The following is a 14,454-nucleotide window of genomic DNA, read 5'->3' as shown; positions in this document are numbered from 1 at the left end:
GAGATCCATTTCAGGATGGAAGACGGGCCAAGTATTTTTTGAATACATAGGAAACGCCAGGATGAATTTCCGTGGCTGAATGAAAAAAATGAAATTTCCAGTGCTCTTAATAATTGATGGTCATCTTAGCCATTAAACATTAAATGTGTGTCGGCTATATGTGAAGCTAATAACATTATATTATGCTCTTCTCCCATAGTCCAGCAACTACTCTTGGGTGTGCAAACTTGCGTATGCTAAATATTCTTGCATAACCTTTTAGTTTAATGTCTAGGGAGTTTAAACTGACTGAAACTGTGTGTTTACCTCCTACCCCCCACGTTTTCCGGCTATGACGTCATCAATATGGCGGCAAAGGATTTATTATTAAGTATGTATTTCGCATAACATGTATCGGATCGGGATATACTTTTTTTATTGAAAGATAACTTTACAGGCTATCTTTCTTTTATTTCCACATTTGTTGTATCTTTAGTACATTTTTCAAGCAAAACCCCGTATTTTTAAATATTTTTATGTGGTATTGGTAAAACCCGATTTATTGATACAATATATAAAAAAACAACCAATGACAAAAGTTGTAGAACGTTTTAAGAGCTTTACAAACATACCATATTTATATTCTTACTCAAAGGATAAAGTCAAGAAACTAGATAAATCTCACAAAAACACCTATTAGTCTGACATCTAGGCTGTGTGGATGTCATTTATAGAAAGACTGACCATTAAATGTCAATTTAGGTGTCTAAAAAAGGATTTTCCACTCGGATGTCACGTCTGCATCCACTGCATTTTCCTGGTATGACGTCATCAAAATATCTGACATATAACGTTTTCACCACCTGTTTTGCTTAAAATAACACGATTACCCCCTTTTATGCATATAAAAGCACAACAATCAATGTAATTGATCTAAAGGATTGTTCCAACTATATAAAAATGCGTTTTTGAAAATCACATCAGTGCTGCTCCGCCATTTTGACCAACCATTCTCAATTTTTTATCTAAGCTTTTAGTTTGTAAGGCAAATTGTGAGGCTCACGGTAAACTGAGAAATGTTTTTTATTATTATACACGCCGGTGGTGAAATGGGGTTTATCCCAAACGCGTTCAAGACATGGAAAGCTTCAAAACATACGAGGGACTAGTACGACAATGTTAATCAGGAAACGTTTATGAAGTGTTTGACGAAGAAACTTCTTCCAAATTTAAAGCCAGAAGTGTTTTAGTAGTGGATAACGCTTCATACCACAACGTACTAATTGAAAAGGCTCCGACAGCGAAAAGTAGAAAACATGGAAGAAAAGCATGGAAGAATGGCTATCCAACATCCCATTCACCGAACTCGTTCGTCCCAGTACTGTATCAATTGATAATCTGTACAAATCAAGACTACTCCGCTATCTTCTGGATGAAACAGTGAAGGGAGAAGGTCGCCTAAGGCCGAGACTCCCTCCTTATCACTCGGACGTATACCTAATTGAGCTAGTATGGGCAGACATTAAAGGTTTTCTGGCAAGGAGAAATGTTTCATTCAACTCTTCTCAAGTACAAAAATAACAGAAGACAAGATAGCGAGTATGGGTCAAGATGATTCGACAAGGATGTGTGAGCGAGTGAAAATAATTGAGAATGAATACTTGGCAAACGAAGGGGGAATCGATAATTTCTAAAATATTAGAACAAAAATATTAGTAGGGTAATTTTGTATCTTGATGAATTACTTTATTTGTGACAAACCAAGGTGCTTGTAAAATTTTTCTCAGTGTTTTCGATTGAAACCTTTGAACTATTTCTATGTTTGAGTTGGAAGTGGTTCCCCAGAGTTGGATACCGTAGGTCCAAATAGGTTTCAATATAATTTTGAATAAAAGTAAAAAAACAAGTGTCTGTTTATAAAGTAGCTGATTATGACATGCTCATTACAAAACACGAAAAGATTTCTGTCAACGCGTTGAAACCACCAGAAAAAGACGAAAGGTTGTTCGTAACCGTAAGTAACAATATGCTTTGTAATTGAATATTAAAACGTAATGCATTACCTGACAATTCAGGCAGCTTGAAGCCGAAGGTGACAAGATATACAAATATATTTATCTCAAAAGGCTGTAACATATTACATTTAATATATCTTTGTACAAGCAAGATTACAACCATAAAAAAAAACAAAAGAAAAACGGGAAAATGAAGAAAGTCTGAACATTACATAAACTTTCAAGAAATATACTTGTGATAAGCAAGGAAGGGCCTATTTGGAAGGGTGATCACTGTTCGGAATTTTTTTATCTAAGAGGGTCTTCATCCCAGATGGCATGATAAACATGATGACAAAGCCATTGCGGCTATATTGTACATAATAAATATAATTGGTTTATAGAATGTAAATATTATGTTTATTATTTTGTAAGATATTTAAGTAGACTACTTGACAAGGCTGAAATGTCGCTTCTTGTATTGTCCGACTTTGTTTGGGTTTGAAAAAGAAAAGTTTTTACTAATAGTAATGTAAAGGAAAAATAATGTTAATAGTAATGTAATAGTAATATCAGAGAACGACACATCATGTAAATACCGTACTTGAGGCAAACTTCGCCCTTGAATTATAAAAGTGTTAAGTATATGATAATTGTTCAAGGGACAAATTGTTTCCACTGAAACAGTAGGAAAACTTCAGTTAATACACGTTTTGGATTATTTTGATGTTTGCCTCAAACATTTTATTTGCCTATATCATGTCAAAAGTGTAAGAAAATAAATAGCTAATTAAACGTATATCTATAAAAACGCCTACTAATAAAAAAAATGTACACTATAAATTTTATAATTTAATTTGTTCTAAATAAATTAAAATATCAGTGGAATAAAATTCCGCTTCCCCAAGATAGATACTAGCACTAACGTGTTAGTGTACTATTTAATGTTTCTTCTATTCCTTACTTCTATGTGCCAAAACCTGTGTACCTCAGACCCTTCCTTACTAAAATATTACAGGTCAATAATGTTAAAATTGTCCAGGCGGAGTCTTTGAATGGGATCATTCCCGGGGAGGTGGTGAAGAATGGGGAGGTTATTCTTACGCAAGATTTCCCACCAATTCAGCCCTCTGGGTCGTCAGAACCACTGTGGGATTTGGAGGTGACAGTGTGTGAAGTGATGTCACCTCTAAATTTTTATTTCGTTCTGAACAACAGATTAGAAAGTCTTCAAAACATGATGGACAACTTGCAGTAAGTACCACAATGCCCGTAATATTTTATTCATACGACTACCATAAACAATATGGCAATGGTATAGTTCACCACAAGTCCCAAAAGTAAACCATTTCTAGTCCAGTCAATGAATGATCCAAAAGCGGGTGTAGAGTTCGTGGGCAGGTAACTAAACGATTCTTTTAGAAACTTGTTCAGGAGGATTAGTGTGTTAACATACCAAAATCCTGACTCCTAGGTTTTGAGCCAGGGTAGTGGAGGGGGTAAAGGAAGGGGGGGGGGGGTAAAGGGACGGATTTTGGGCTTTTTGTTTCTATCTCGAAAACTATAAACTTTTTGTATACTATACTAAATTATAAAATTGAAGATTATTTTTTTTAGAAGAAAAGTATACAATGCGTTTATTTTGGTTAAACATATTACATTATGTGTTTCAGCCATAAATGTTTATCCTGGGAAGGAAATAAAAAAAAAAAGAATGCTTGAATCATGTGACGAAACGGTTAGGAAAAGGCCGAAGAAAAATTGTGACTGCTAACCGTGGCACAGGTGATCCGCTTGGCGGTAAGGCCTACGGTAGCCTAAAGGCGAGTACTATAGAAAAACTAACAGCCTAATACAGGAATGCAGTACAAAGCAATATTGGAACCAGTGTTGATCACATGCAGCTAAAGGGAAGAATGTTTGTATCATCAATGCATGTGTCCAGTGTCAGGGTTAGGGAGGCAACAATACGGTACTGCAGCAAGGAGGACTTCCTTGTTTGTACAATTGCAAGATCTCAGAACTGTCTGATTATGCGAAGTCGCTTATCCTCCTTTCTCAGATGTCAGGACCAAGTATGATTCACTTGCTTACCAAAATGAGCACAGTTTAAAGTATTTCAATGATGTTTATGCTGAGATGAAGCAGAAAAAACTTCCACAATTTGGTGGTTATAAGATGAATCATCAGTTAAATCATGGATGGGTTGGAGAGGCAATCAAACGCCACTTGTTTTTCAGTGGAGAGGCCAACATGAGTAAAACAGCCTTTGCCTATGGGGTGTTGTCCTTGGAGGACCAGTCTTGTCGCATGTTCCTTCCTAGCGACAGTGGTGACTTCTTTATGAGTGACTTAAATCCTACGGTGCACAACTGATTGTGTTTGACGAGTTCACACTAGGATTCCATAAAAAAAAATTTCATGCTACTCGACCCTTTACTTAGTGGTGATAAGGTTAATGTCGACCAGAAGTGCCGAGGCTACGCCATCCCAGTTCGTTGGACGGATGCTATCATAATTCTCTCCAACCACCCTTTATCTGAGTTTGAACCGACCTTCCAGTCAAGGGTTAAGGAGGTTGTGGCCGATAGACCAATCCAGGAACTTATTGATGAGTATAATAACCTTAATGGAATTCAGTGTATGTTTCCGTCATCCATTAACGACGTTAGACCCGTTCAGATCTTCGACTACCAGTACAATGAGTACCTGGTGTACTATGGTAGGCATGTGCCTGAGGGTTCTCGTTTGTGTGCCGGTGGAGAACCTTTACAACTTGACTCAGGTGTTGAGTCCCAGTCTTCAGCCGTTGCGGAAGCTCTGGAATTACACACCTCCCAGACTCATAATGATAACTCTCTTCACGACTCTGTTATTGCTTCGGCATCATCCTCTCGCTCCTCAGTGGGCTCACGTGCCCGAAGTGTTGCAACGTCTTCTTCCAGACGCACTACGTCAAGGAATGTCAGTACTTCACGCTCTGTTTCGGATAGAAGTGGCTGTTCCAATATGCCTACCCCTGGTCAAAGGATGGGGTCAAAGTTACAACCTTAACTACATAGTACACATGTTTCCTCTACCGTGCATCAACAGTGACAGGGGCTCAGTATGTGTTTTCTTTGAATCCGTGATGGATGTAAGAAAGAAGTTGTATGGACTATCGGCCTTGAGCTTCTCACAGATCTTTCCTTGGCTGCGTTTCTTGGCCTCATGCATGTACTTCATGGCCTCTCCCATGTTGCGGGATTCTTGCATGCGTCTACGGTGCTCCTTACTACTGACTGGGATGCTGCAGAAAAAACTCAATGCTACGGAGAAATGTTTTGTAAATTAAATTATAAATAAATCTACTTATTGATTAAGCTAGGCTAGTTAAATCAAGGACAAGAAACTAAGTAAGGTTCAATGTGGCCATATCTTGCGATCTCGGGGACACCGCTGATCGTCTCTCGCAATCACAAAACACTCTTGAGCATATTTTGGGATCTCATCTTCATCACTGATTTTCTCTGACAATCCTGTCAACTCACAAATGTAATCTCGACTGTAGGTAGTAAGGTTATTAGTATCGAGAACTGATTTTTATTAGAATTAGTTACTGATACTGACCTAAAAATGTGATGGCACATTGGTAATTATTACTTTTTATTAAGGTTACATCACAATTAAATACAATTAATTATCTTGCAATGTGTACACCTTCATTCAATAAATGTTAGGTACTGAACTATGAATCGATGAAGGGGGGGGGGGGTAGGTACAACTCAAAATTCTAGGCAATGGCCTCCTCCAAAAATCTGTCCTGGTCAAAATACTCAAAAGTTGAATTTTCCCCATTTCATGTATTACGTAAACTAAGGGAAATTGGACTACATATAACTGGAGAAAACTCAGGTGAAGAGCAGTAAAGGCCTCTGATAAAAGACCCAGACTTGGAAACTGTTAATTTTAGATCCATGAAGACAGTCATTATTAAATATTTTGGTGTAACAATAGCTAACCTCTAATGGCATTTAGTGGAAAGAGTTTTCCAATAAAGGGACAGTTTTTTCCCATCTGAGAGAAAATATTTCTTTTCTAGATGTGAATCTACAACTTGAGTTGGGCTCCAAACTGGTCACTGGAAAATCACAGAGCCGTTAGCGGTTGGCCAGAATCGGACGCAGAATTCCAGGTCAGGAGTCCTGCTTTTTAACCACCAAAAAGCCCCACCACAAAAAATGTGTACCAAAAGTGTTTTTTGACTAAAGAACCTACAACAGTTCCAAGTACCATTAAGACGTTGGAAATAGCTACTCGTCTATAATAGCAAATACAAGTCGTTTACCATTATGTTTTTTAATAAGGTAGTAAAAGAAGAATTAAAAAATAATAAATTTTGAACAAAATATATAGTTTACCTTGATTGGGTGGCCATAGTTTTCTTTATATCGTTGTTGTTAGAACTGTTGTTTCCAGAATCATTTCTTGACCCTGAGGAACTTTTTTCTCTCTTTGCCAAAGGACTGTTGTCGAGATTGCCTCGTGTCGTTCCAAGACTGGTAACATCATAAAGAGATGGCTCTCTGCCGCAAAAATGTTATTCTTAAGTGGCACAGGGTTAGGATTGATAATGTGGTACAGAAAAATGGTCTTGTCCATGGAGAGGGATATTGATGAGGTGGTAAAGTACATGATGTTTGATCCACTATTCAAAGGGGTGAGACGTCTATAAGAATGGGGAGAGACGATGGGTCCAGGAGAGATGACTTGGATGTGGTGTAGAATTCTTTTCAGCAATACGTTTTAAAATTCTCGTTAAAGCTCACCTTGATATGTGCCCTCGTGTCGTTCAACATAAAGGGATGGCTCTCTGCCACAACAATGTAATTCCTCAGTGGCACAGGGTTAGGATTGATAATGTGGTACAGAAACAATGGTCTTGACCATGGAGAGGGAAATTGATGAGGTGGTAAAGTACATGATGTTTGATCCACTATTCAAAGGGGTGAGACGTCTTTACGATTGGATAGAGACGATTGGTCCAGGAGAGGTGACTTGGATGTGGTTTAGGATTCTTGACAGAGATGAGTTATCCAAATTCTCGGTAAACAGCAACGTCAAGTTCACCTTTATATGTGCCCTCGTGTGTATCAAAGACTGATAGCATCACAAAGGGACGGCTCACTGATACAACAATGTAATTCCTCAGTGGCACAGGGTTAGGATTGATAATGTGGTACAAAAACAATGATCTTGTCTATGGAGAGGGAAATTGATGAGGTGGTAAAGTACATGATGTTTGATCCACTATTCAAAGGGGTGAGACGTCTATACGATTGGAGAGAGACGATTGGTCCAGGAGAAGCGACTTGGATGTGGTGTAGGATTCTTGACAGCGATGCGTTATCCAAATTCTCGGTAAACAGCAACGTCAAGTTCACCTTGATACGTGCCCTCGTGTCGTTCCAAGACTGGTAGCATCACAATGGGATGGCTCACTGCCACAACAATGTTATTCCTCAGTGGCACTGGGTTAGGATTGATAATGTGGTACAGAAACAATGGTCTTGTCTATGGAGAGGAAAATTGATGAGGTGGTAAAGTACATGATGTTTGATCCACTATTCAAAGGGGTGAGACGTCTATACGATTGGAGAGGGACGATTGGTCCGGGAGAGGTGACTTGGTTGTGGTGTAGGATTCTTGACAGAGATGCGTTAGGATTGATAATGTGGTACAGAAACAATGGTCTTGACCATGGAGAGGGAAATTGATGAGGTGGTAAAGTACATGATGTTTGATCCACTATTCAAAGGGGTGAGACGTCTTTACGATTGGAGAGAGACGATTGGTCCAGGAGAGGTGACTTGGATGTGGTTTAGGATTCTTGACAGAGATGAGTTATCCAAATTCTCGGTAAACAGCAACGTCAAGTTCACCTTTATATGTGCCCTCGTGTGTATCAAAGACTGATAGCATCACAAAGGGACGGCTCACTGATACAACAATGTTATTCCTCAGTGGCACTGGGTTAGGATTGATAATGTGGTACAAAAACAATGATCTTGTCTATGGAGAGGGAAATTGATGAGGTGGTAAAGTACATGATGTTTGATCCACTATTCAATGGGATGAGACGTCTATAGGAATGGGGAGAGACGATTGGTCCAGGAGAGGCGACTTGGATGTGGTGTAGGATTCTTGACAGCGTTGCGTTATCCAAATTCTCGGTAAACAGCAACGTCAAGTTCACCTTGATACGTGCCCTCGTGTCGTTCCAAGACTGGTAACATCATAAAGGGATGGCTCTCTGCCACAACAATGTAATTCCTCAGTGGCACAGGGTTAGGATTGATAATGTGGTACAGAAACAATGGTCTTGTCCATGGAGAGGGATATTGATGAGGTGGTAAAGTACATGATGTTTGATCCACTATTCAATGGGGTGAGACGTCTATACGTCTATACGAATGGGGAGAGACGATGGGTCCAGGATAGATGACTTGGGTGTGGTGTAGGATTCTTGACAGCGATGCGTTATCTAAGAAGACTTGATCGTAATAGTGCTGCACCCTGTTGGTAATCCTTGTAACTTTAATGCTATTGAACATCATAGAACAGAACCAACTTGTTTAATTGAAACAGCTGTTAAGATTCATTAATTCCATTTCTCATAAGGTTAACATGGGAAACTCCAGAGCCACTGGGGCGGAGCCCTTTTAAGAATTTCGAAACGGGAAATAGTTTACGTCCGATTCGCATACCTACAGAATTTACACACCAAATTTCATAACGATCGGTGAAGTCGTTCCGGAGGAGTTTGCAGACAAACACTGTGACACGAGAATTTTATATATTAGATATTTGCAATCTCCTTCATCTTGGAAACTGGAACAACAAAATTAACATAACAATTTAGCTAGTTACATTTCCCCGAAAGCCCTACATATCCCTAGAAAGGGATTTTCCTCCAAATAGAAACCCTGAGCGACAGTGATAACAATTTACGGTGAACAGTTCGATTTCGGTAAGATTCAGAAGCGTTCGGCACGGCGTTGTGGTGGGGGGTGTTCCTGACGGGTTGCTCTCGTCAGTACATCAGCCATGTAATATTTTTTGGCTTGCCTTTGATTTGTTTGCCATGCCTGTTATTATTTTCTTCATATGTTTGTTTTTTCTTACAGAAAGAATTTAATAAACCTCTAAGGCTAGACACTATGGATTTAAGCATTGATGACTTTGTTAGACACTTAGAAAACCAAGTATCTGCTTACAAAGTTTCTAACTACTATATACTTCTACCAATTCACGAGAAGATTCCATCCATATTTGGAAGGGTGGTCACTGTTCGGAATTTTTTTATCAAACAGGGTCTTCATCCCAAGATATTTAAGTAGACTACTTGACAAGGCTGAAATGTCGCTTCTTGTATTGCCAGACTTTGTTTGGGTTTGAAAAACAAGTTTTTAGTAATAGTAATGTTAAGTAAAAGTAATGTTAATAGTAATGTAATAGTAATATCAGAGAACGGCACTTCATGTAAATACCGTACTTGAGGCAAACTTCGCCCTTGAATTATCAAAGTGTTAAGGATATGATATTTGTTCAAGGGACAATTGTTTCCACTGAAAAAGTAGGAAAACTTCAGTTAATACACGTTTTGAATTATTTTAATGTTTGCCTCAAACATTTTATTTGCCTATATCATGTCAAAAGTGTAAGAAAATAAATAGCTAATTAAATGTATATCTATAAAAACGCCTACTAATTAAAAAATGTTTACTAAATTCTATATATGGACAGAGGGTAAAAATCCAGGCTGTACATTTTGAGCTAAATTAATGGAGGGAGTCTAATAACGGCGGTAGCATTAAGGCACACTATAAATTTTGTAATTAAATTTGTTCTAAATAAAGTAAAATTTCAGTGGAGTACAATTCCGCTTACCCAAGATAGATACTAGCACTAACGTGTTAGTGTACTATTTAATGTTTCTTCTATTCCTTACTTCTATGTGCCAAAACCTGTGTGCCTCAGACCCTTCCTTACTAAAATATTACAGGTCAGTAATGTTAACATTGTCCAGGCGGAGTCTTTGAATGGGATCATTCCCGGGGAGGTGGTGAAGAATGGGGAGGTTATTCTTACGCAAGATTTCCCACCAATTCAGCCCTCTGGGTCGTCAGAACCTTTGTGGGATTTGGAGGTGACAGTGTGTGAAGTGATGTCACCACTAAATTTTTATTTCGTTCTGAACAACAGATTAGAAAGTCTTCAAAACATGATGGACAACTTGCAGTAAGTACCACAATGCCCGTAATATTTTATTCATGCGACTACCATAAACAATATGGCAATGGTATAGTTCACCACAAGTCCCAAAAGTAAACCATTTCTAGTCCAGTCAATGAATGATCCAAAAGCGGGTGTAGAGTTCGTGGGCAGGTAACTAAGCGATTCTTTTAGAAACTTGTTCAGGAGGCTTAGTGTGTTAACATACCAAAATCCTGACTCCTAGGTTTTGAGCCAGGGTAGTGGAGGGGGTAAAGGAAGGGGGGGGGTAAAGGGACGGATTTTGGGCTTTTTGTTTCTATCTCGAAAACTATAAACTTTTTGTATACTATACTAAATTATAAAATTGAAGATTATTTTTTTTTACAAGAAAAGTATACAATGCGTTTATTTTGGTTAAACGTATTACATTATGTGTTTCAGCCATAAATGTTTATCCTGGGAAGGAAATAAAAAAAAAATGAATGCTTGAATCATGTGACGAAACGGTTAGGAAAAGGCCGAAGAAAAATTGTGACTGCTAACCGTGGCACAGGTGATCCGCTTGGCGGTAAGGCCTACGGTAGCCTAAAGGCGAGTACTATAGAAAAACTAACAGCCTAATACAGGAATGCAGTACAAAGCAATATTGGAACCAGTGTTGATCACATGCAGCTAAAGGGAAGAATGTTTGTATCATCAATGCATGTGTCCAGTGTCAGGGTTAGGGAGGCAACAATACGGTACTGCAGCAAGGAGGACTTCCTTGTTTGTACAATTGCAAGACCTCAGAACTGTCTGATTATGCGAAGTCGCTTATCCTCCTTTCTCAGATGTCAGGACCAAGTATGATTCACTTGCTTACCAAAATGAGCACAGTTTAAAGTATTTCAATGATGTTTATGCTGAGATGAAGCAGAAAAAACTTCCACAATTTGGTGGTTATAAGATGAATCATCAGTTAAATCATGGATGGGTTGGAGAGGCAATCAAACGCCACTTGTTTTTCAGTGGAGAGGCCAACATGAGTAAAACAGCCTTTGCCTATGGGGTGTTGTCCTTGGAGGACCAGTCTTGTCGCATGTTCCTGAATAGCGACAGTGGTGACTTCTTTATGAGTGACTTAAATCCTACGGTGCACAACTGATTGTGTTTGACGAGTTCACACTAGGATTCCATAAAAAAAATTTCATGCTACTTGACCCTTTACTTAGTGGTGATAAGGTTAATGTCGACCAGAAGTGCCGAGGCTACGCCATCCCAGTTCGTTGGACTGATGCTATCATAATTCTCTCCAACCACCCTTTATCTGAGTTTGAACCGACCTTCCAGTCAAGGGTTAAGGAGGTTGTGGCCGATAGACCAATCCAGGAACTTATTGATGAGTATAATAACCTTAATGGAATTCAGTGTATGTTTCCGTCATCCATTAACGACGTTAGACCCGTTCAGATCTTCGACTACCAGTACAATGAGTACCTGGTGTACATGGTAGGCATGTGCCTGAGGGTTCTCGTTTGTGTGCCAGTGGAGAACCTTTACAACTTGACTCAGGTGTTGAGTCCCAGTCTTCAGCCGTTGCGGAAGCTCTGGAATTACACACCTCCCAGACTCATAATGATAACTCTCTTCACGACTCTGTTATTGCTTCGGCATCATCCTCTCGCTCCTCAGTGGGCTCACGTGCCCGAAGTGTTGCAACGTCTTCTTCCAGACGCACTACGTCAAGGAATGTCAGTACTTCACGCTCTGTTTCGGATAGAAGTGGCTGTTCCAATATGCCTACCCCTGGTCAAAGGATGGGGTCAAAGTTACAACCTTAACTACATAGTACACATGTTTCCTCTACCGTGCATCAACAGTGACAGGGGCTCAGTATGTGTTTTCTTTGAATCCGTGATGGATGTAAGAAAGAAGTTGTATGGACTAGCGGCCTTGAGCTTCTCACAGATCTTTCCTTGGCTGCGTTTCTTGGCCTCATGCATGTACTTCATGGCCTCTCCCATGTTGCGGGATTCTTGCATGCGTCTACGGTGCTCCTTACTACTGACTGGGATGCTGCAGAAAAAACTCAATGCTACGGAGAAATGTTTTGTAAATTAAATTATAACTAAATCTACTTATTGATTAAGCTAGGCTAGTTAAATCAAGGACAAGAAACTAAGTAAGGTTCAATGTGGCCATATCTTGCGATCTCGGGGACACCGCTGATCGTCTCTCGCAATCACAAAACACTCTTGAGCATATTTTGGGATCTCATCTTCATCACTGATTTTCTCTGACAATCCTGTCAACTCACAAATGTAATCTCGACTGTAGGTAGTAAGGTTACCAGTATCGAGAACTGATTTTTATTAGAATTAGTTACTGATACTGACCTAAAAATGTGATGGCACATTGGTAATTATTACTTTTTATTAAGGTTACATCACAATTAAATACAATTAATTGTCTTGCAATGTGTACACCTTCATTCAATAAATGTTAGGTACTGAACTATGAATCGATGAAGGGGGGGGGGGGTACAACTCAAAATTCTAGGCAATGGCCTCCTCCAAAAATCTGTCCTGGTCTCTCTTTGCCAAAGGACTGTTGTCGAGATTGCCTCGTGTCGTTCCAAGACTGGTAACATCATAAAGAGATGGCTCTCTGCCGCAAAAATGTTATTCTTAAGTGGCACAGGGTTAGGATTGATAATGTGGTACAGAAAAATGGTCTTGTCCATGGAGAGGGATATTGATGAGGTGGTAAAGTACATGATGTTTGATCCACTATTCAAAGGGGTGAGACGTCTATAAGAATGGGGAGAGACGATGGGTCCAGGAGAGATGACTTGGATGTGGTGTAGAATTCTTTTCAGCAATACGTTTTAAAATTCTCGTTAAAGCTCACCTTGATATGTGCCCTCGTGTCGTTCAACATAAAGGGATGGCTCTCTGCCACAACAATGTAATTCCTCAGTGGCACAGGGTTAGGATTGATAATGTGGTACAGAAACAATGGTCTTGACCATGGAGAGGGAAATTGATGAGGTGGTAAAGTACATGATGTTTGATCCACTATTCAAAGGGGTGAGACGTCTTTACGATTGGATAGAGACGATTTGTCCAGGAGAGGTGACTTGGATGTGGTTTAGGATTCTTGACAGAGATGAGTTATCCAAATTCTCGGTAAACAGCAACGTCATATTTGCAACTGCTATATTTGCAACCATTTACTTTCACTTCAGTGTGTCGACTGATGACAAGCCAAAGCATGGCTAATGCCCCGACGGACCTGAATCTTGGTGTTTCTATAACCGCGCCATTGCACGAAAGGAAATGTCCGAAAAACATGCAAAAAGGGTAAAAACACCAATGTCACAAAAAGTACTGAATGCAATAATCCCTCTTTACAAAAGGTTATCTACAAACCATCTGTTAGAAAAGTGTATTGCAGGAAAAACACAAAATACCAATGAGGCCCTACACGGACTCATTTGGTCGAAGTGTCCGAAAACGGTCTTTATCTCAGGACTTGTTTGGTAACATAAAAATATCTTTATTTCGAGTATGTTTAGCTTTATGTGCAATATGTGTGTTATCTTGTCAATTTTATTTGTTTCTTGGTTTGTATGGCCTAACGCAAACGACTTATCGCATACTAAAAACTGTTTGAATGTCCTGTTTACTGGCTATCAGGAGATTGAAGCGGTGAATTATGGTGCATTTTATTTGTTTCTTAGTTTGTATGGCCAAATGCAACGACTTATAAAGAATTTCATCTGTTAGTCTGTGAAATTTCACATTTTACTAAAATTCACGGGTGTATTTTCTGTGATGACTTGTGTTAATATTGTTGCTATAATATTGATATTTTAAGTAATATTGTTACCTATACCTACCGAATATTATTGACTCATATACACTATTACTTTTTTGTTTTATTAAAATATGTAACGTTATACTTTTGCTATCGCATACTAAATACTGTTCAAATGTCCTGTTCTTTACTGGTTATCAGGAGATTGAAGCGGCGAATTGTGGTGGACGTCAGGTGTTGAATGACATAAAAAATGACGAGACTGTTCAGGGGGAGGGTGGGGTGCAAGCTGGCAAAGTTTACCGCCCAAGTTCATTTACCGGGGGACCGAGATATATATGAAATTGCGTTATGAGAATTCTATGGCTTTAGTTTCTCGTCTCTGCTTCCCTACATTTTCCCTCACTTTCATTTACAGCGCGACTTG

The 14,454-nt window shown here is 39.2% G+C and overlaps 2 protein-coding genes across 2 annotated transcripts in view; both read right to left on the bottom strand.

The window, feature by feature from the left end:
- Positions 1-14,454, bottom strand: part of LOC128985623 (protein Abitram) — a 301,921-nt gene that overhangs the window by 252,018 nt on the left and 35,449 nt on the right. The gene's annotated exons all lie outside the window — the stretch shown is intronic.
- On the bottom strand, positions 5,028-6,647 carry LOC128984667 (probable tyrosyl-DNA phosphodiesterase). Its single transcript, XM_054404001.1, has 3 exons — positions 6,595-6,647; positions 6,374-6,511; positions 5,028-5,262 (listed from the first exon to the last, which is right to left on the bottom strand). The coding sequence occupies exons 1-3, from the start codon at positions 6,645-6,647 to the stop codon at positions 5,028-5,030; spliced, it is 426 nt and encodes a 141-aa protein (XP_054259976.1).

Source organism: Macrosteles quadrilineatus, unplaced genomic scaffold (assembly GCF_028750875.1).
Source record: "Macrosteles quadrilineatus isolate MER2022 unplaced genomic scaffold, UCM_ALF_1.0 Scaffold_2__2_contigs__length_208266976, whole genome shotgun sequence".
NCBI classification, from domain to species: domain Eukaryota; kingdom Metazoa; phylum Arthropoda; class Insecta; order Hemiptera; family Cicadellidae; genus Macrosteles; species Macrosteles quadrilineatus.
This window is presented reverse-complemented; position numbering and strand designations above follow the sequence as displayed.